The 20,532-nt window shown below is 42.1% G+C and overlaps 1 protein-coding gene across 3 annotated transcripts in view; it reads right to left on the bottom strand.

The window, feature by feature from the left end:
• The window catches only part of LOC127663400 (ADP-ribose glycohydrolase MACROD1-like), a 94,686-nt gene that overhangs the window by 5,503 nt on the left and 68,651 nt on the right, over nt 1-20,532 (bottom strand). For all 3 annotated transcript variants that reach the window (XM_052154972.1, XM_052154971.1, XM_052154970.1), the window contains 4 exons: nt 13,375-13,496; nt 11,590-11,620; nt 9,573-9,646; nt 5,539-5,620 (listed from right to left, as the gene is read on the bottom strand). In XM_052154972.1, coding sequence (XP_052010932.1) covers nt 5,539-5,620; nt 9,573-9,646; nt 11,590-11,620; nt 13,375-13,496 — 309 coding nt within the window. The remainder of the gene's footprint in view (nt 1-5,538; nt 5,621-9,572; nt 9,647-11,589; nt 11,621-13,374; nt 13,497-20,532) is intronic.

Below are 20,532 nucleotides of genomic sequence, written 5' to 3' on the forward strand. Positions count from 1 at the left end.
AGTCTTCGGGTAAGCACAACTTGATTTACCAGGTTCCTAAGAGGCTCCTCAGCCAGGTTAAATCCCTCCCGGCCAAGCCTGTTCCCCTCCTGGGATATCTCAGTGGTCCTCTCGGGCCTTCAGAGACCCCCTTTGAGCAGCTAGAATCAGTTGGACTCAGGGCCCTCTCCTTGAAAACGGCCCTGCTGATCGCGCTCGCTTCCATCAAGAGGGTTGGGGACCTGCAAGCGTTCTCTGTCAGCAACACTTGCCTGGAGTTCAGTCCGGCAGACACACATGTGATCGTAAGACCGTGGCCGGGCTACGTGCCCAAGATTCCTACCACGCCCTTCAGAAACCAGGTAGTGAACCTGCAAGCGCTGCCCCGGGAGGAGGCAGACCCAGCCCCTTCGTTGCTGTGTCCGCACACAGAGCTTTAGACGCTCTGAGCAGCTCTTTGTCTCCTTCAGTGGACAGCAGAAAGGGAACGCTGTCTCCAAACAGAGGCTCTCCCATTGGGTGGTGGACGCCATTTCATTGGCCTATTGCACCCAGGCCGTGCCCCCCCTTGTGGGTCTGAGCACACTCAACAAGGAGTGTTGTGTCCTCATGGGCACTGGCCAGAGCCCTCTCCCTGGCAGACATATGCAGAGCAGCGGGTTGGGCAACACCTAGTACATTGGCGAGATTCTACAATCTCACGGTAGAGTCAGTCTCGTTCCGTGTTTTCTCAGGTCCGAGCCAGTAGAACTCGGTAACACGCTGACGAATTGCCTGGGTGAATTGCTTGCACCTAGCGCCTTTTCCCTCAGCTGAAGTAATACCATGTGCTTTTTCTCCTAGGAGAGCCCACTCACATGGCTCCCTGTATGACTCCTCCCTAGCCCTGTGGGTCCACAATTCGGCGGAGAAATTCGCCGACCCAATCCACTGCGGGTACTCAAATCTACCCTGTACTGGAATAGGTGCGCCACAGGTTAGGGCTCCTATGTGGACGTTCCGCCTGTGTGTATTTTCCATGGTACGCTTACGAGTGGACCCGTGTCTCCCTTGGGCAGTTCCAGCTGCCCCCCTGTCGCCGTGTCTGTAGCAACTCCTCCCTCCAAAGAAGCGGGATCTACCACCGCGCCACTTCCCACATGTGACCTAAAAGAGCATGTGGTGTATTTCGCCACTTTTACCTCCCCCTCTCTGGGTGGGTGTGGTCTCCGCAGGGTCTTTTCCCCCTGAAAGAATAGGAAACTGGATAAGACCCCCTTCCCACGATGCGTGTAAGGGCCCCAGCCGTTTTGATCTATGCGAGAAACATAAGGAGAAAATTGTCACCTTGTTCCCCTGTCTAGGGTAACTATAAGGGTTCCGACGACTTTATGGGGCATTGGGGAAGGGTACGTGCAGTCTGATAATGCTGGTTGTTTTGGCACGTCAAGTACCTGCCCGCTCCTGTTTCAGAAGTACATGTACACAGCTCAGCGCATGGCGTGATTTAAATTGGACCGCTAGTGTAGTTTCTTCGACACAACATCGAAGTGACCGACAGACGGGGAACGTCTAGCTTAGATTAGATTTTAGATTCAACTTTATTGTCATTGTGCTGAGTACAAGTACAAAGACAACGAAATGCAGTTTGCATCTAACCAGAAGTGCAAAAAAAGCAGAAAGGTGCAATGTGATATTCAAGTGTAGACAGGTGGTGCAAAGGCAGGACAAGAAATATATTGCAGTGTTATAAGAGCAGAATGTGTATTAGCAGAATATATAATAAGAAAAAACTTGTAGAATATGGATATTCTGTATGAACCATATAGACAGATATGTACAGTATGTACAGCTATGTGCAGTGTGGTAACATTATAAGAGCAGTAAGAATAAGTGTATGTGCAAGATGAATAGTATGAAGAGCAGTAGAATATGGCTATGTATAGGTTTAATTACAGTATGTACATTTTTAAATAAATAAATAAATAGAACAGAATGGGTGGGATAGGGTAGTGCAAATTGTCACCGGGATGCAGAGCTAGAGTTCAGTAGGGTGACAGCCGCAGGACAGAAGCTTCCTCTGAACCTGCTGGTTCGGATGTGGAGGGACCTGAAATGCCTCCCGGAGGGGAGTGGGGTAAACAGTCTGTGGTTGAGGTGGGAACAGTCTTTGTTGATGCTGCGTGCCATACACAAGCATCATTTGCCCTGGATGGCCTCGATGGAGGCGCGTGAGGAAACCGGTGATGCATTGGGCAGTTTTCACCACCCTCTGCAGTGCTTTCCGGTCATGGGCAGAGCAGTTGCTATATCAAATTGTGAGGATGCTCTCGATGGTGCAGCGGTAGAAGTTCACCAGGATGGACCTCCGTTCCCTGATGGAGGGAACGAGACGTTGTGTCCTCCCGGCCACGTCGCTGAGCCGAGCCACTGTTGTGGCCAAACCATTTTCGGCTCCTCAGAAAAATCCTGAATGAAACGGACGCATTTCCCCACCTTTATACCCATATGTCCGGGGGCGGGACATGCAAATTCTGTCCGCCAACATCTCATTGGCCTTTTTTCATAGATCAGAGGTATATTCGGCGCTCAAGAGAGACCCCTAATGTCGCTTCTTCAACACAAAGTCTCGTTCCCTCCATAAGGGAACAGAGATTACATCCCTAACCTAGACTTTGTCATCTTGTTTAGCTTTTTTATGCTAAAAGCGGTCATAAAGTGCTTTGCTATTAATTAAGTACTGCCCTGCTGCATATCAAAAATCAAGAATATTCCACAAGTCAAAATAATAACTGAAATTACACAAATTATCATGTTCAAAAGTTTCCCTTCCCTTGGTTCTTAACTCTTATTTTTTGTGAGAAATTCCAAACAATATTTCTGTACAATTATTGATTACAACAATGAACATTGACTGGTATTGAAAAATTTGGCATTTCTGAATTGGTTAACTTTCAATTCATGAGTTGGTATTTGAATTGAACTGCCCATGCCGCACAGGATGTTGAATTGGAACTTAATTGGAATGACAGGAAGTAGAATTTACTGAATAGAAATTCAAAGAAATTCAACACAGTCACAAAATAATTACATATGAAATCTTGAAAAGCTATACCTTTTTGACATACATATATCTGATATGCAGAATACATTTTATTCCTCAGTCGGCCTATTTCTCTAAACCATCTTCTCTAAACCAGCTTAATGTTGTTTGTCCCCAGTTTGAAGAATTTGGTGTACATTACAGCATTCTGGGAAATAACGTTTTCTAGTGACGAGGTCTCTACTACGGCGCATCCCTCCTCCTTCCTGGATTTCGGCACCAGTGTAAATATATACTGTAAATTACACTGATAATTCTATAGGTGGTATTTCAAACAATGATTAATATATTTTAATGTTTCTGGCACTACTCCATATGTTGTGTGTATGATAACGTGTTTTTAGGTATAAATATATAATATTATATTATATATTAGGTTTAATTTGTATTGAACATTTTAATTTATTATTTTATTTATTTTAACTTTTATTTCATTATTATTTTAATTATTTTAATTTACACAAAGCTGTTATATGAATGTACACAGGATAAGCGGTTGACGATGGATGGATGGATGTTATATGAATTTCATTCACTTCCTTAAATTCTAATTCAAATTACAATTCTTCATCCTGTTTGCTATCTCAATTCAAATTCAGGAATTTAATTGCCATACTTAAATTCTGAATGGTGCACAACCCTGGCATTGACATAGGCTTGTTTTTTCACCCTGAACATTTTGAGTAAAAAAAAAAGCTGATATTTGGAGTGCCTACACACTGTACCGTTTAAAAAAAATAAATAAATACAGAATCATGGCTAAAATAAACACACACACACACACACACACACACACACACACACACACACACACACACACAAATTCAGAATTAAAAACATCCAATGGTAAGATATATACACATATGTAGGGATCTGGACATCATAACTTGGGGATGGTCTCTTTTGACTTGGGCCAATATGCAACCATCTAGAAACCATTTAGTAATGCCCTAGCAACCACTAAGCACCACCCTATTGATGCCCTAGTAACCATTACAAGATCTACAATATAAAAATAGTGCAGCTATTTGAACCCCAGTAGTCTGTTGGAACCACAGAAATATACAACAAACTAAACAATATGTGTCACTAAAGTGGCATGAGGAGTAAAGACGGTGTGAATGTGTAGTGTTGTCCTAGCGACTATGGCCTATGTCTGGTTTCCACTCTTAAAATGTCCTTTAATACTACTTACAATAATAAATACAAATTAATATAAAGGTCGATTTCATCACAGTGATTTGGTCATGGTGAATGCTGGGGGAGTGCAGAGAAGGGTTTGATCCAGAGTCATTGCTGTCAATCACACTCGTTCTCTCCACAGCTTGGCATTGCTTGTGTGTAGATTTGAATCACTTTTACTGTATGTTAGGTTTAGGGGTAAGGGTTGTTGCAGTGTGTCTGTGGGACTCTAAATAAACATGATAAACACACTGCAGTGATTCCCGTATTGTATTTATTTAAATATGGTATCTACTATTATTTGCACCAGGGTTGGGGTGCAAATAATATGTGTCATATAATTATAAACAAGTAATGTAATAAATTAAATTAAAAAAAATAATTCTAATTAATTTATTCATTGTTGTGGAGAATCCAAAGGTGTTTTTACCAAATACAATATTGATTATTGCATCCTTATTGTGTATTGCATCCTTTAGCAGCAATGGCTGTTTAAAGCTTTTTGTGACATTTCTGTAATAGTCCCTCAAAAGTCCTGAGTGTTAAAGCTAGACATAAACATCAAACATTATTATGAACCACTGTAGGGGGGGGGGAACTCAAAAGTGTCGAATGTGCAAGGAAACCAAAAAACGTACAGTATATGGAAGCTTTTTTTGACAAATCCAACGGACAGCATTACAACCCATGACAAGCTAAGGATTCATGCACAACCATCACAAACGGCACAAACAGTCATTGATGCCCCAGGAGGCAACAAACAATATTAAAACTTCTGAACAGGATAATTTGCATAATTTCGTTATTATTTTGTCTTGCTCAATATATGTAAACATCTGTTATGTCAAATAGCTTCATCAGGGTAGTTCTAAATAATAAAACAAAAAAAAATGAAATTTTTACAATCCCTCTTATTTAAGAAAAAAATGATAAACATCTTGTGTAGTTCTGCAAGGGATATATACATTTACAAGCAGAACTATATTGGTAATGTGAAAAGAGCATGTAACCATTGACTATGCTCTATTTAGAAAGCATACAGTAAATAACCAAGGGTGATTATTAATCACAAATGACAGCTTCATCTTAAGGGGCATGGCCTTAAGTTAATAAATGGGGACAACGGTCTAACAAAATTACATCAACATTAAAAATGTTTTTTTTTTTTTTTTTTTTAAGTTAAATCTGATATAACGTACACAGAGCAAAGAATACAGTTTGGATGTAGTCACTGAAAAAGGCCTTAGATACAAGTAACTGTAAAGTGTATTTGTGTGTATGAGAGAGTGACAGACCTTGTGGGAAGTAGGCAGACAGCCTCTTCTCATACAGCTCTTTGTCAGACTTCAGAAACACACAGAAGATGACCCGGTCCAACTGACAGCAGATAAAACATATAAATGAAAAATAAATCAACACAGACTATTGCAAGCTATGATTTTGCATTTGTACAGCACAGAGAGAGAGAGAAAGTGAGACAGCACTACACAGACACAAATACAAATAATATTCATAGACTTAATGATGAAATATAATAACTATCAATATAAATAATATGATGTTTTATCCTTACCGTACACTCTTAACCTACAGCAGGAATTAGGTTTCATGAATAGAGCAAAATGAATATACATTAAAAAAAAAAAAAAGTCCATATTGTCTTATATGTTAGGTCAATATTAACTAATACATCTGTTTTTAAATCTGAATATTCGAGATTACAATTGAATACAAACTGTGCTGCTATTCAGTGCAACATTCTTCTTGCTTGTGTGCTATTGCTTAATTGTAGCATCTGTAGCATGCTGTTGATTGCCACAGAAAATTATTTCGACTTGAACCATGCTGTGACTAGAGCTTACCTTCCATTTAACCCAGGATATTAACTAAAAATCTTTATTTATCCTTTTTAATCACTTGAGACTCTCAGTCGAGTGTTCTCCCAGTGGATAGAGGGTCCTCAGGGGTGCAGTTGCTAAGCATATTCTAATAGCTGGGCCTTTCTAACTGGAGAGGCTCTGTGCCAATGACCTTACTGTCCTTGACAGAACACCAGCACCAGTCCCAAATGCTTCATGGCAAGCAACAACATAAAAAGAATACACTGTGTTCTGTGCCAGCATCCTAGAACCTCTATCTCCATGACAACAGTGGCGAGGGCAGGTGGGCTGTTCCTGCTTCTAATCATGTTCCTGTAACACATCATTGCATCCAGCTAGAAGTCCTCATCTGCTACTGAAATCTCTCTCTCTCTCTCTCTGATTCTCTCTTTCCTATCTAGCATTCATTTTCTGTCTCTTTCCATTCCTTTCTGCTAAATGCCTCCTTCGCAAGCTCACTCATCCTGTCTTGCTTTGTCTTTCTGATTCAGAGAAAGGTGTCTGTGGATCGATCTTGATTTGTCGATACTATTGATACTGTTGTTGATTGATCATCACATAAAAACATTGATCCTAAGTAGGCCTGCATGACTTGGTCAAAAAATCATATTGCAATTATTTTGACAAATACTTCTATTGCGGTTTGAACTGCGATAATAATATACATTAACATTTTATACTGCTACTGTTTGGATATAAAGGCTAAAATAACATTTAAAAAACACAGCAGCTCTTATGTTGCAGTCTAAAAATCCCACAAGGGATTTTTAGACTGCAATCCCACAAACGATTTTGATTTTATTTTAATTAATTGTGAAGTCCTAATCCTGTGTTTTTTTAAGCTAGTGATTTTATAATCTATTATGACAATTATTGTGCAATATAAGATTGGAAGGGAAAAATGAACTGTGCTAACAAATAGTTGTGAACGATTTCTCCTTTCACTCATCTTAACATGTGCAGATGCTCCCGTTCTGTAATTGTTTTTAATAAGCGATAAACAGCAACTAAAGTCTTCTAATTAGCAGTTTAGGCCTATAAAAAATTTAATGGTGACTATCAAATATAGTGACAATGGCTATAATTACCGTTTTATACTTTGAAATCGCCAAAAAAAATATCTAAAAGAGAGGTTGGTAATAAAATTGTTCTTGAAAGTACTTAGTATCATATTGAAATAAACAGAGTGATATCGCCATCTCTCTAGTAAAAAAGGAGTACATTGCAAAGCAAAAGTAACATTATACAGTGAGCTCAGAGAGTATTAAGACACATAATGCTTATTAAAATGTATGATTTTCATTGCATTAGATTACAAAATATAAACCATGAAACATTTATTTTAAAGACAGAGACCACAAGCACATGTTTCAAGCAAAACAATTAACAAACAAATTGTTTTCTAAGTTTTAAATGATAAAAAGTATATATATGCTGTTGTTGTTTAAATAAACTTAATTCTCCACAGAAATGCATATAAACCTGTGCTTCAGTTGACAAGAGAACTGAAATAGTTAAAGGAACAGTTCACCCAAAATTTTATAAATTATCCCATCATTTACTCACCTTCATGCCATCCCAGATATGAATGACTTTCTTCTGCAGAACACAAATTATTATTTTTAGAAGAATGTTTCAGCTCTGTATGTCCATATAATGCATGTGACTGGTGACCAGAACTTTGAAGCACCAAAAAGCACATAAAGGAAACATAAACGTAATCCATAGGACTCCAGTGTTTTAATCCATGTCTTCAGAAGTGATATAATAGGTGCAGGTGAGAAATACTTCTCCCTGCCCAGTAGGGGGCGATATGCATGAAGAATGGGAATCACCAAACACACAAGTAGAAGAATGTGAAAGTGATCTGTTTCTCACACGTATCATATCGGTTCTGAAGACAAGGATTAAACCACTGGAGTCCTATGGATTACTTTTATGCTGCCTTTACATGCTTTTTGTAGCTTCAAAGCTCTGGTCACCATTCACTTGCATTGTATGGACCAAGAGAGCTGAGAAATTCTTCTAAAAATCTTCATTTATATTCTGCAGAAGAAAGAAAGTAAAAAAAAAACATAAATAAAACTACAAAAGAGCTAAAATCTGGGGGGGGCCTTGGTAGCTCAGCGAGTAAAGATGCTGACTACCACTCCTGGAGTCGCGAGTTCACATGTGGTAACCTCCTCGTGGTCACTATAATGTGGTTTGCTCTCAGTGGGGCACGTAGTGAGTTGTGCGTGGATGTTGCAGAGAATAACGTGAAGCCTCCACACGCCCCATGTCTCCACAGTAACGCGCTCAACAAGCCACGTGATAAGATACGCGGGTTGATGATCTCAGACACGGAGGCAAATGAGATTCGTTCCCCGCCACCCGGATTGAGGCGAGTCACTACGCCACCACGTGGACTTAGAGCGCATTGGGAATTGGGCATTCCAAATTGGGTAGAAAACAGTAAAACAAAAAACAAAAAAGAGCTAAAACATCTATTCATTTTTTTAAACTATGAACTATTTAAATGCATCCATAAGTTCTATTTGACCAAGGAAAAATAATTAAATATTTCAAGAGCAAGGGATTATAAGTATTCCCCTTAGCCTCAATTTTGTCCTCAATCTTTTGAGTTATTAACACAAAAAATATATGGAGAAAGTCTATGGATTTATAAGATAAATAAGTTTAAGGAACATAGATATATGAGATATGAACTTAAAACTTAACCTTTCAACTAATGTTTAATTAAGACAACTTTATTTTTTTCAGTAATGACAGGGGTTATAAGGGTTTAGGGGTTCTAAGTTTACACTGTATTCTATACATTTACACAAAAAACAATCAAATAAAGAAAAATGTAATAAATTTAGTCTCCGTGTTTTTCTCTCTCTCCCTCCCACTCTCTCACTGTGGGTTAGGATTGCGGATGGGTTAGCAGGCAGCAAGGCGCTGGTTAATTAGTGCACTGTAATTAGGGTGTCTCTGTCATTTCGCATGTCTGTGGTGTAAAGGAAGACGAGAGTGAATAAGCACACATCTCAGAATGAGATGAAAGCTCAGGACAGATCAGTGAGAGATGAGAGTGAAAAAATGCAACACACACACGTGCCCAGGGAAAATAGAAAGAATGTGGGCACACCGTGGGATGCGCAGAAGTTTTGTCAGAGATGTCCTGATGGCTCATTTCCTGTTAAATTTACTCTGGTCTCACATTAACTCACAGAGGCCAGGATATGTGATTGTGGATATTTTTTTTGTGTGTTTATGCTGTTCTGCACAGCCTGTCCAAGCCCCGTTAGGAACCAATTAAAGCTGTGAGGTTATGACTGTGTGTGCTGACTCAGAAAAGAAAGTCCCCATGCAGCCACCATCTGTTTGCCACGGCATGTGTTTCTCATCGACCATTAACAACAATGGCAAAAAGGAACACCAATAGGGAAAAGACAAACACACACCTTCTCATGATTTTCCTCCAGGTATTCTCTCACTGTTTTCAGGGCAACTTCGACTGCTTGATCAGGAGGGTATCCTGCATCACATACGTCACGCAACCCAGGCACATAAAAACACATCAGATTGGGGAGATTGGAGCTAGTTGTTATACTTTTTATTTTATCAGAGCATGTTTATTGCTGGAAGTCAACTTCTTTATAGACACAAACCTTTAAGACTTGGCTACAAAAACAATGAACAGCTTCACTGTTATTGATGTTTTTTACATTATATGGGGTAAGTCGTCACAATGGAGCCTGCCGTTAAACTGCCCTGAAAAAAATCCCTTTCAATCCCTTTAATCTATATTTATTATATAGTTGACCCTTGCCTTAATGTATGCCAATGTGGTTTACTGTGTTTATTTGTTTACTCAACGACAGTTGCAAAGTGAAATGGGTAGAACTCACAAAAATATTCTAATTTAAGAGGGTTTTGAACTGGAAGTTTCAAATCAACATACAAAACAACTAATTGAGAAAACACATTTTGTAAATAGACATTTACTAAAATCCTTACAGAGATATAGCTCAGATATCGTTTGACAACTTGCCAGTCTCCCCTACACAAATGAACACACACATAACTTCAAATGTAGAGCTGTAATTTGTATGATTGACAATGAGGTGTCGTAGATCAAGTTCACACCTTGTTAGCTTCTCCTGAAAGTCAACATGAACCAGTACACACAACCCATTTTACTTCTGTAATGTGACATTTTGGAGTGAGACGGAATATTTGAATATTTGGGCAGTACTCGATTTGATCCATTGGGAACTGATTTTGTCATGAAAAGAGTGCACCAGAATGGACCCAGACGTGAATGTGAGTTTGCAGATGATTGTGAAAGACTACTCCCCTCCTAAAACACAGCAGGCACCCACTTTTAGAGTCGTTTTGGCTGAAAGTCAATTTCACTCTCAGGAGCATTTCAAGTATCCCAAAGTATCCCAATTGGTAGTGCTTCTTTTTCAAAATGGTTATTATTTGCTATTATTTGAAGTAACATGTATTACATTCATATACATTCATATAACTACATTAACTATTGCAAGATTTTAGAAAAGTACAACAGCACCCTTAAACAATAAATAAATAAATAAATACAGTATTTGGCTACTATTAGTTAACATCAACCAATTGCCCGCACAGCCTGATGCTGTGTCAGTCAGATGAAAATCAAAGCCGTTTCAGAAGCGGAGCAATTTTTTTTTGTTTGTTTGATGATAGATTAAAAAGACAGATATTTTTTGTTTTGGAATACTGTGTAATTGTGCACAATAAGACCAAAAATGTGATTTATTAAATTAAAAGGAGTCAATTATGATTTCATGTTGACTTTAAGAAATGTGCCAAAAACATGGCACCATATTCTTAGCATGAAGACTTTATAAAAAAAAAAACAGAAGTATAATAAATAAATAAATAAATAAAAAACCTGATGGTGGTTGTTATTGAAGAACTGAAGTTGTTTCTAAGTTTAATCTCGACACGTATAGCTAAGAACGGGGATTATAATCACAGTGACATGCTCTCACACCTAATCTCTCCTAATCTGACCGTCTAATCCCACCCTTAATCTGAAAATCCCCCATGCTACTGCAAGTGATATCCACTCTCAGAATTCCTCAAATGAGGTCCCTACTACATAAACAACCACAAATAAGAGCACACTGTGAGCACAGAGGTCACATCATAGCCAAAGTCAATAGAGTGCTGAAGAAAGATGTTCATCAGTCCATCATAAAAATAGTAAATGAAGAACCACTGACAGGTAATAAATTCTGTTAATAAAGAATTATCAACGTTCTTTAATCATTTACAAGTAGAATTGAGAACTCTAAATGAACCAACCCAATCGTAAACCTCAAATCAATTATATAGTCATTTAGAGTCAATGACTATAAAGGAGGTATAAAAATATAAATTATTGATATGACAAAAAAAAATATTAAGATGGTCTCTAAACTTTTCACCTACCATATACTCCAGTTGAGATACAGGGAAAAGCCTACAGGAACATAAAAAAAAACAGTAAAAGCAAAAGCAACTTAAAACAATTATTCACTCTTTACTGTATAACATTGAAATATATCAAATTTACTATATACAAACTCCTAAATGCTTTAATAAATACATATGTACTGTTATAATAATAATAAATAAAACAAATGTAAGGTTTACAAAGCACATATAGTTGTAGCTATTTGTCCAAAACAACAACAAAAACAGCTTTTACAAGGGAGAGTGAATGTAAACTGATTAATTACAACCCATTAAGTATACAATCCATTTATAATGAAACTGAGCCACTTTCGGCCCAGAATTAAGGGCCTTAAAAACAAAATCTTTCCTTGAAAACAAATGGAGCGAGTCAAAGTCAGTTGTTGCTGCTTTTAAAGATATTTGCTGCTGTGGTGCCAGCATGCTAACCATATTGTTCCAAACCTCTATGATCTTCAAAGGAGTTGTTTTGCTAAATGTCCTGGCCTGTCTTTTCCATAAAAGGAAAGTAAAGGTAAGCTCCAACTATGAAAAAAATAAATAATCACCTTAATAGTACAATAAAAGTCTCTCAAATCGTTTTCGCATTTGCGTACAAACGCACTTGGGCGCCATGTACACAAATAAGACTTCAGTGCTACGGCAGAGGGGAAGATTTTCTGTGCATAACAACTTTTGGTCTCTGACACAAAGCAATTGAATGGGTTCAGAAGACTTCTTTTATGGTGCTTTTATTGTCATTTACGGTGATCGTCATTTATGGTGACCCCATTTGCTTTTAAAGTATGGAAAAGTGCGGCAAAGACATATACCAAAATAACTCCTTTTGTGTTCAATGCATGAAAGAAAATCATACCAGGTTTGGAACAAAAATAAGGATGAGTAAATGTTGACAGAATTAGCATATTTGGGTAAATTATTTCTTAAAAATAACACTTGGCAAAAAGATATTGGGATCATATTTTTTTTCCACAAAGAACACCAGTCACATAAAGAAAAATAGACAAACAAGTCTCCTTCCGTCACAATAGATCTTAGCTTTTCCTGTGTGTATGATTATCCTTGACGTTGGACTGTTTTAAAATGTTTTATATATGCAGTAACCTGTCATCTATAAATCAATCCCTAAGGGCATCAGTGGAGTGCGAGTTATGTACTGTGTTATGAATGGGTTGGAGGCATTTTGGTTCTTAAACCGTGATGCAGCTATGAGACGTGAGTAATATAGGGTGAGAGTTTAACGTCTTAACTATATGTTCCTGTGTTTATGTGAGGTCATTCAGGAGCGGGTCAACTTTTTCATGCAGCATCTACAAGTGTGAGATTGTTGTGAGCTGTTATGATTGGCATGGCTACATATGATTTGAGTTTCAGTCTAGTTATACTTTTAGTTATATGATTAGTTTAAGTAGTTTAGGGCTTTCCAAGTTAACGCTTTAATTGATATGATTTAAATGCTGTTATATTTCTCAGGGCCATCATAGTTTATTAGTATATTATAAATCAGCAATAACTTTAAATGTTCTTAAAAAACTCAAACTCAAATCAATTTGTGGTCATTTTTGTTATTATTATAAAGTTCATTTTGAAGAAATATATTTTAGTTTAGTTACATTTTTTTTTTTATTATTCCAGTTAATTAAATGTTTTTTTTAATTTTCATTGAAGATAACACCACTGGCTGCACACGCTGTGTGTGTGTGTGTGTGTGTGTGTGTGTGTGTGTGTGTGTGTGTGTGTGTGTATGGATCAAGCCCTCACCACAGTCCGCAGGTGGTTTTTAGTCGCTGTGTGCAGGCAGTTATAATAACAGTTTCTCAGCGCTTGTTCCTCTCTCTTCCCCACCAAATCTTTGACTATTGGTCCCACGGTGTGAATGACATCTGTGAAAGATAGGGACACAGTTAAAATTAAAAGTCAACCCCAAATTTTAGAAAACATATGTGAAATTTCTTTCATAACGTCAACTTCCTGTCTCCTAGCCTTCCCTTTTACCTTTCGGGGAAACTTGTTCTTTCATTTACTTACGTAATTTTTTCACGCATGTTTTCTGCACTCTTTGTTTGTTGTTCTCGTCTTACCATCTGTCTGTTCATCAACATCTTAAGCCCCACGTTTCTTAATCCTGCATCGTGTATCTCAATATTCCTCCTCCCATTTAAAGTGGCGAGTCCATGTTGAAAATTTAAAAGTTTTGGAGTTTTGAAATGTAAAATGCATAAAAAATATTTTAGATACTGTACTGTTTCTAGGTCACTAATTAAAAAGCAAATTTGCATAGGCAATGTTAACTCCTTAGTTTAAAAGGTCAGATCTCCTTGCTTCCATTGAAGTACTCAAGATCCTTTTTTAAACATTGTGAAATCATGCTGGATAACATGAATCATCAGGTTTTGCTGAAACGATGGTGTAGTTCATTCCTGCATATTGTTAATAAAGAAAACATCTCGATTACTATCGTAACCTCCATTCCCTGATGGAGGGAACGAGACGTTTTGTCGATGTAGTGACACTAGGGCTCGATCTTGAGAACCCCGATCACTTCGGATCTTTGGATTTCGGAATTTGCATGCCACTCCCCCAGACATATGGGTAAAAGGGAGCTGGAATGCAGGATTCATTCAAGTTTTGTGCAGAGGATCCGAGACATGGTCCTGGCAATTTCAGCAGCTAGTACAGCGTTGTGGCAAGAGGGACACAACGTCTCATTCTATACGAAAGTAACCGAGATGTTCCCCTTCTGTCACTCACTCTACGTTGTGTTGATGTAGTGACACTAGAGGTCCCTATGGAAAAACGGCACAACAGCTGAACCATGTTACGTGAACTGCCGTTGCAGGTGCAAGCATGCTGCTGCGTGCGAAATAGCAAGTGGTTGAAGGTGTTCTTATCTTATTTACTATTCTTTCAGAGGGAAAAATGCTGCGGAGACCACATGCTGCCCAAAAGGGGAGGTCAACATGTGGCAATACGACACATGGGCTCAGCAGCAGCTTTGGTAGGTGCCACCACGGAAGGGGGGGGGACTCACAAACACAGCAACCGGGGGCAGAGAGAGATTTGCCCAAGGGAGACGCGGGTCCGCCGAAAGGGAGACCGTACTGCGGAATATACATCACAAGGATTACCGGAGAAATCTGCACCTGTGGAGCACCTATCCCAGTAAGGGCATATTAGACACCGTAGTGAGGCTGGCTGCGAACTCCTCCGCCGAGTTCGCGAACCATAGGGCTAGGTAGGAAGGACATCCAGGGTCCGCGATTTTGTGAACTCGAATGGGGGTAAAAGCACACGTTTTTGCCTCAGGGGAGGAGAAAGGCGCAATACGCAAGCGATAAACCCAGCCAGCTGTTACGTATTACCAAAATCTACCTGTTCGTACCTGAAAAAACACGGGACGAAACCAGCTCAACCCGGAGATTGTAAAATCTCACGAAGGTATTGGGTATTGCCCAATTTGCTAGAAACATTGGCCAGTGCCCACGAGGACAGCACACTCCTTGTAGAGTGTGCTCGAACCCGCAAGGGGGCAGGCACGGCCTGGGTCTGGTAGGCCAATGCAATGGCGTACATGATCCAGTGGGCAAGTGTCTGTTTGGAGATGGCGTTACCTTTCTGCTGTCCACCAAAGCAGACAAAGTGTTGCTCAGAGCGTCTAAACTCAAGTAGGTATGCAAAGCAAACACCAGAAACAGCAACGACAGGGTTAGGTCTGCCTCCTCCCGGGGCAGCGCTTGCAGATTGACCTCCTGATCCCTGAAGGGGGTCATGGGAACCTTGGGCACATTGCATATTTGCGCAGCCCCCGGGGCCAGCTGTGTCCATTGCGTCTGTACCGAGGAGGGCTCCTGTCAGGGAATACCAGACCGGGCAGTGAGACGATTCCCGGGAAGCGAACAGGTCTACCTGTGCTTTGCCGAATCGACTACAAATCAGCTGGACCACCTGGGGGTGGAGTCTTCACTCTCCGCTGAGCATTGTCTGCTGTGGTGTTGAGGCTGCCCGAGATATGAGTGGCCTGCAGTGACCTCAGCTGCTGCTGACTCCGGAGGAGGAGATGGCGGGCGAATCGTGACGTTTGATGAGAGTGTACGCTGCCATGGCGATTTATATAGGTTACTGTCTTCTGCATGCCGTTGCACATTGCACATTCCCAGTTGACCCGAAGCCCTAGACTGCTGAGGTGCCTGAGCACCAAATCCCTGGCATGAGAGTGTGCTAGAATCAGCCAGTCATCGAGGTAGTTAAGTATGCGGATGCCCACTTCCCTTAATGGGGCAAAAGCTGCCTCTGCAACTTTCGTGAAGACGCGAGGGGACAGGGACAGGCCGAAGGGGAGGACCTTGAATTGATATGCCTGGCCGTCAAAAGCAAGCCGCATGAAAGGTCTGTGTCGAGGTAGAACCGAGAAGTGAAAGTACGAGTCCTTCAGGTCTACTGCTGCAAACTAATATTGATGCCGGACGCACGTCAAAATGTGTTTCCTTGAACGGGAGTCTGTGTAAGGCCTGGTTCAGAACTCGCATGTCCAAGATTGGCCGCAACCTTACTTTGGCACGATGAAGTAAGTGCTATAGAACCCTTTCGCCATTTTGGCTGGAGGGACAGGCTCTATTGGTCCCTTGTGAAGAAGGGTCGCAATCTCCGCACGCAGGGTGGCGCTGTTCTCGGCCAGCACCGATGTGAAGCAGATGCTGCTGAACCAGGGCGGGCCCCTGGCGAACTGAATTGCATAGCCGAGTCGAATAGTCCTGGCCAGCCACCGCGATAGGTTGGAAAGCGCTATCCATGAGTCCAAGCTCCGGCCGAGGTGCACTAAGGGGACGATCGCGTCTGACGTACCTGGGGGTGGGGCCTCACATTGGGGGGAACAGGCAACACTGCATTGAGGAGCGTTGCTTTGACCCGAGGTGGCTGTGCTGAGGGGGCGCTCAAAGCACTTACCTTGCTCTGTGAAACAGGCATAGGGCGGGTTAGCAACTGAAGAGGAGGGCTCTTGGGCCATCCTTGAGACTCGTCACAACCGGCTGGCTGTAGGTGTGGAGCGGCTGGGTGTGTAAAGGTGGGGAGGACTTGTTCGCGGGGCCCTGGCTGCGGGTGCTCGGTGTCTGGCAGCCATGACAACGGTGGCTGTGGACACCGATTATGTGACCCAAGGAGTGATGAAACTGCTCTTTTTTTTGACAATTTGGGTACAGTATTCCATTCGGGGTGCAGCAAACAAAAAGGACAAGGACGGAAAGACATCTTTAAAAAGACATTCAACGTCAATGTGTGTGCCCTTTTAAGATATATATTCTTTTAGCCGAAAATATACTCTTTATTAACGCTTTCGAAATGCTCAGTGGTGAATCTGCAAGGAAACAAAAAAGATTTACCTCCCGGACCTCCACCAGGGGACGGAGTGGTCTGGATACCAGCTCCACAGCAGACGACTCGCTCCCTGGGTCGTCTGTCTCAGGGGCACTTAGAAGCCCACTCAGGAGCCTTCTAGCTTGGGAGACAGGGGCCGTCAGCTTCCATGGGGGGGCTCTACGCTGAGGACGAGAACTGGGCTCTGGCTGAAGCGGAGCCACCTGGGCTTTCGCTGCTACAGGGGTACGCCCTCTGCGAGCAGACGGGGTGCAGGATCTTGCTGGGGCAAGATGTGCTGGATGGACTCCGTCTGCTTATTCATCGGCGAGAACTGCAGGGCGAATTCCTCAACGGTGTCACCGAAAAATCCAATCTGGGAGATGGGCTTGTTGAGAAAGCATGCTTTGTCGGCATCCCTCATCTCGACCAGATTCAGCCACAGGTGGCGCTCCTGGACCACCAAGGTGAACACTGCCTGCCGCCGAGTGCACACGCTGTGACCTTCATCAAGCTTCTGCAGCTTATCGGGATCAGGACTACCCATGTGCAGTTCTTTTAGTGCCTTGGACTGGTGTACCTGCAGGAGGGCCATGGTATGCAGGGCAGAGGCAGCCTGTCCAGCAGCACTGTATGCTTTGGTCGTTAGAGACGCCGTCGAGGGTAGTGAGAGCGTACGAACCAGGAAGTCTTTTTCGGGCAGCAAAAGGTACCCTCCACGACCTTGTGAGTTAATCATGAACCTCCAGGAAGAATGGAAACGGCGAGCGCTCGGTGGAGGCTGGAGGGTTCCAATCAAACCTGATAATCATGGCGGTCGAGGCAAGCATGGTGGTCAGCTCTGCATCGGATTCAGACTTGCCGTGCATACCCGAAGATGGCAGCCCAGTCGAAGTCTCAGTGTCCTACATCGCCAGTGCACTCTCTGATGCAGCAATCGAAGACTCATCCAGCGGACAGGGGCAAACGAGCATGCTGGGGAATGGGAATTCCACAGGGAATTACCTGGAGAAAGTGCACCCATTGGACATACCTGTGGGAAGAAGGTGCAGACCGGGGGGCAGCTGGAGTGGCTTTCCCCCTTTTGAAGAAGGAAAGCCACGACCGCAATGCTGCCATGGTTATATTCTCGCAATGAGAACATGAGCCATCCACAAACTCTGCCTCAGTGTGATCGCTGCCCATACATGTGAGGCAGCCCCCGAGGCCATTGGAGGCGGAGAGATAACGATCGCACCTAGGAATCACACAAGGACGGAAAGACATCTTTAAAAAGACGTTCAACGTCAATGTGTGTGCCCTTTTAAGATATATATTCTTTTAGCCGAAAATATACTCTTTATTAACGCTTTCGAAATGCTCAGTGGTGAATCTGCAGTTGGTGTGCAGAAGGAGAGAAAGCCATTGGAATGCGCTGTATATCCAACAGCGTCTGCTTCTGTAGAGGTGAATGGAACAGCAGTAGTATTCAGCTCGCTGATAGTACAACCGCTCCGCTCCGAAGAAAAAATCTGAATGAATCATGCATTCCAGCTCCATTTTATACTTGTATGTCTGGGGGAGTGGCATACAAATTCCACTCGCCAATTTTCATTGTCCTTTTCTCAAAGATCCGAGGTGATCGGGGCTCTCAAGATCGACCCCTAGTGTCACTACATCGACACAACTTTGAGTGAGTGACAGAAGGGGAAACGGGAACATACTAAATACAAAGAGCATTCTGGAATGTAAATTCTTTGCTTCTCAATAAAAAAAGTTTTGTGCTGATAATTTAATTTATGATGAAAAACAATTAAATAAAAATATTACAATTTTCACTAGTGGTTTCAGACTTTTGAACTCTACTGTACAATCATAACCAGTGTGTCCATTTCCCTGGTCCTCGTTTTCTGTCTACATTCTGTCTACAACATTTATCCATCTGTCCTGTCAATAGCTTATGTCTCTCCACTCGTCATGAGTCATATATCTGTTGCATGTCCTCAATCTCCCCCTTTTGCCCCAGTTGTGCTAGGAGCCTTCAGCAGCCCAGCGTCAGTAATTGTCACACTCCCACTCGTCTTTCCCTCATCCATCCATCCCCCCTTCTCTTTCTCTCTCTCCAATACCTCTCTGCGCTGTGCTGTCCAGCTGCGTATATTTACCGCTGCACTCTACAGTGTTTACAGCATCGATCCACCTCTGTTTGTTTAGTCCAGCAGCATCATCATACATCAACTCGGGCAGAGACATTACTCACGCACACACACACACACATACATACAGAAACATAGCCACATTCAAAGATGCTCACGCATGAAGTGCAAAAGAAAACAATAGACTGAAAAAAGAAATGTAGAATAATGAGCCAGGGTTATTATAGATTTTTATTTTTAATATACAGTTGAAGTCAGAAGTTTACATACACTTAGGTTGAAGTAATTAAAACTAATTTTTTAACCACTCTACAGATTTAATATTGGCAAACTATAGTTTTGGCAAGTCATTAGGACATCTACTACTACTTTGTGACATGAGTAATTTTTCCACCAATTGGTTACAGACAGACTGTTTCACTTTTAATCACAATTCCAGTGGGTTATAAGTTTACATTCACTAAGTTAACTGTGTGTAACGCAGTTCGATGGAAAGGAGGAGGCGAGAACCGGCTTGATAATATAAATAATATTTTAATGATTAACTTAAAAGACAAAACACACACGACAGACATGTCCGTAAACTATCTCTCTCTCCCGCACAATCATCAGCAGTCAGCCTTTATCCCTCTAGGAGGCTTGATTAGCCTGATAAGGGACTGGGTGTGTAGACTCACGACCCGGCCCGCCCTCCGCCCTGCCACATTCCACCCTCGTTCTCTCAGGCAGGGGAGCCCCCGGCATGACGTACATCTGCCCCGTCTGCCGGCAGGTAGAAAAGGCCAACGCAGAGCGGCAGTGAGAGAGAGAGAGAGAGAGAGAGAGAGGAGTGAGAGCAAAAACTTTCACTTGCCAGTTCTCCGATACGCCGTAGCTTGTTCCTCGGCCACTCCTCCACCCTCTAACGGACGACAGCCATGCCAGGCGGATCGGAGGCAGTCCTCCAGCCCCTGGCGGACGGAACGCCCTGCCGCATTCTTGGGGAACAGAAGGGGTCTCCCCCGCCCCTGGCAGCGGTCGGCGGTCTCAGACCCCGGCGCGTTTCAGCAGCTGGTAGGGGATCCTCCGCACCTGGCAGCGGCCCTGATCAGCAGCCCCTGCCTCCGCGTCTGAGACTGTCAATCTGCGCATCTTATCATGTGGCTTGTTGAGCACATTACCGTGGAGACAAAGTGTGTGTGGAGGTTTCACACTATTCTCAGCAGCATCCACAACTCACCACGTGCCCCACTGAGAGCGAGAACCACATTATAGTGATCACAAGGAGGTTACCCCATGTGACTCTTCCCTCCCTAGAAACTGGGCCAACAGGTTGCTTAGGAAGCGTGAATGGAGTCACTCAGCACACCCTGGATTCGAACTCGTGACTCCAGGTGTGGTAGTCAGTGTTTTTTTCTTGCTGAGCTACCAAGGCCCCCAATAAATGTAATTA

The sequence above is a fragment of the Xyrauchen texanus genome, chromosome 23 (genome assembly GCF_025860055.1).
Source record: "Xyrauchen texanus isolate HMW12.3.18 chromosome 23, RBS_HiC_50CHRs, whole genome shotgun sequence".
Classification (NCBI taxonomy): Eukaryota; Metazoa; Chordata; class Actinopteri; order Cypriniformes; family Catostomidae; genus Xyrauchen; species Xyrauchen texanus.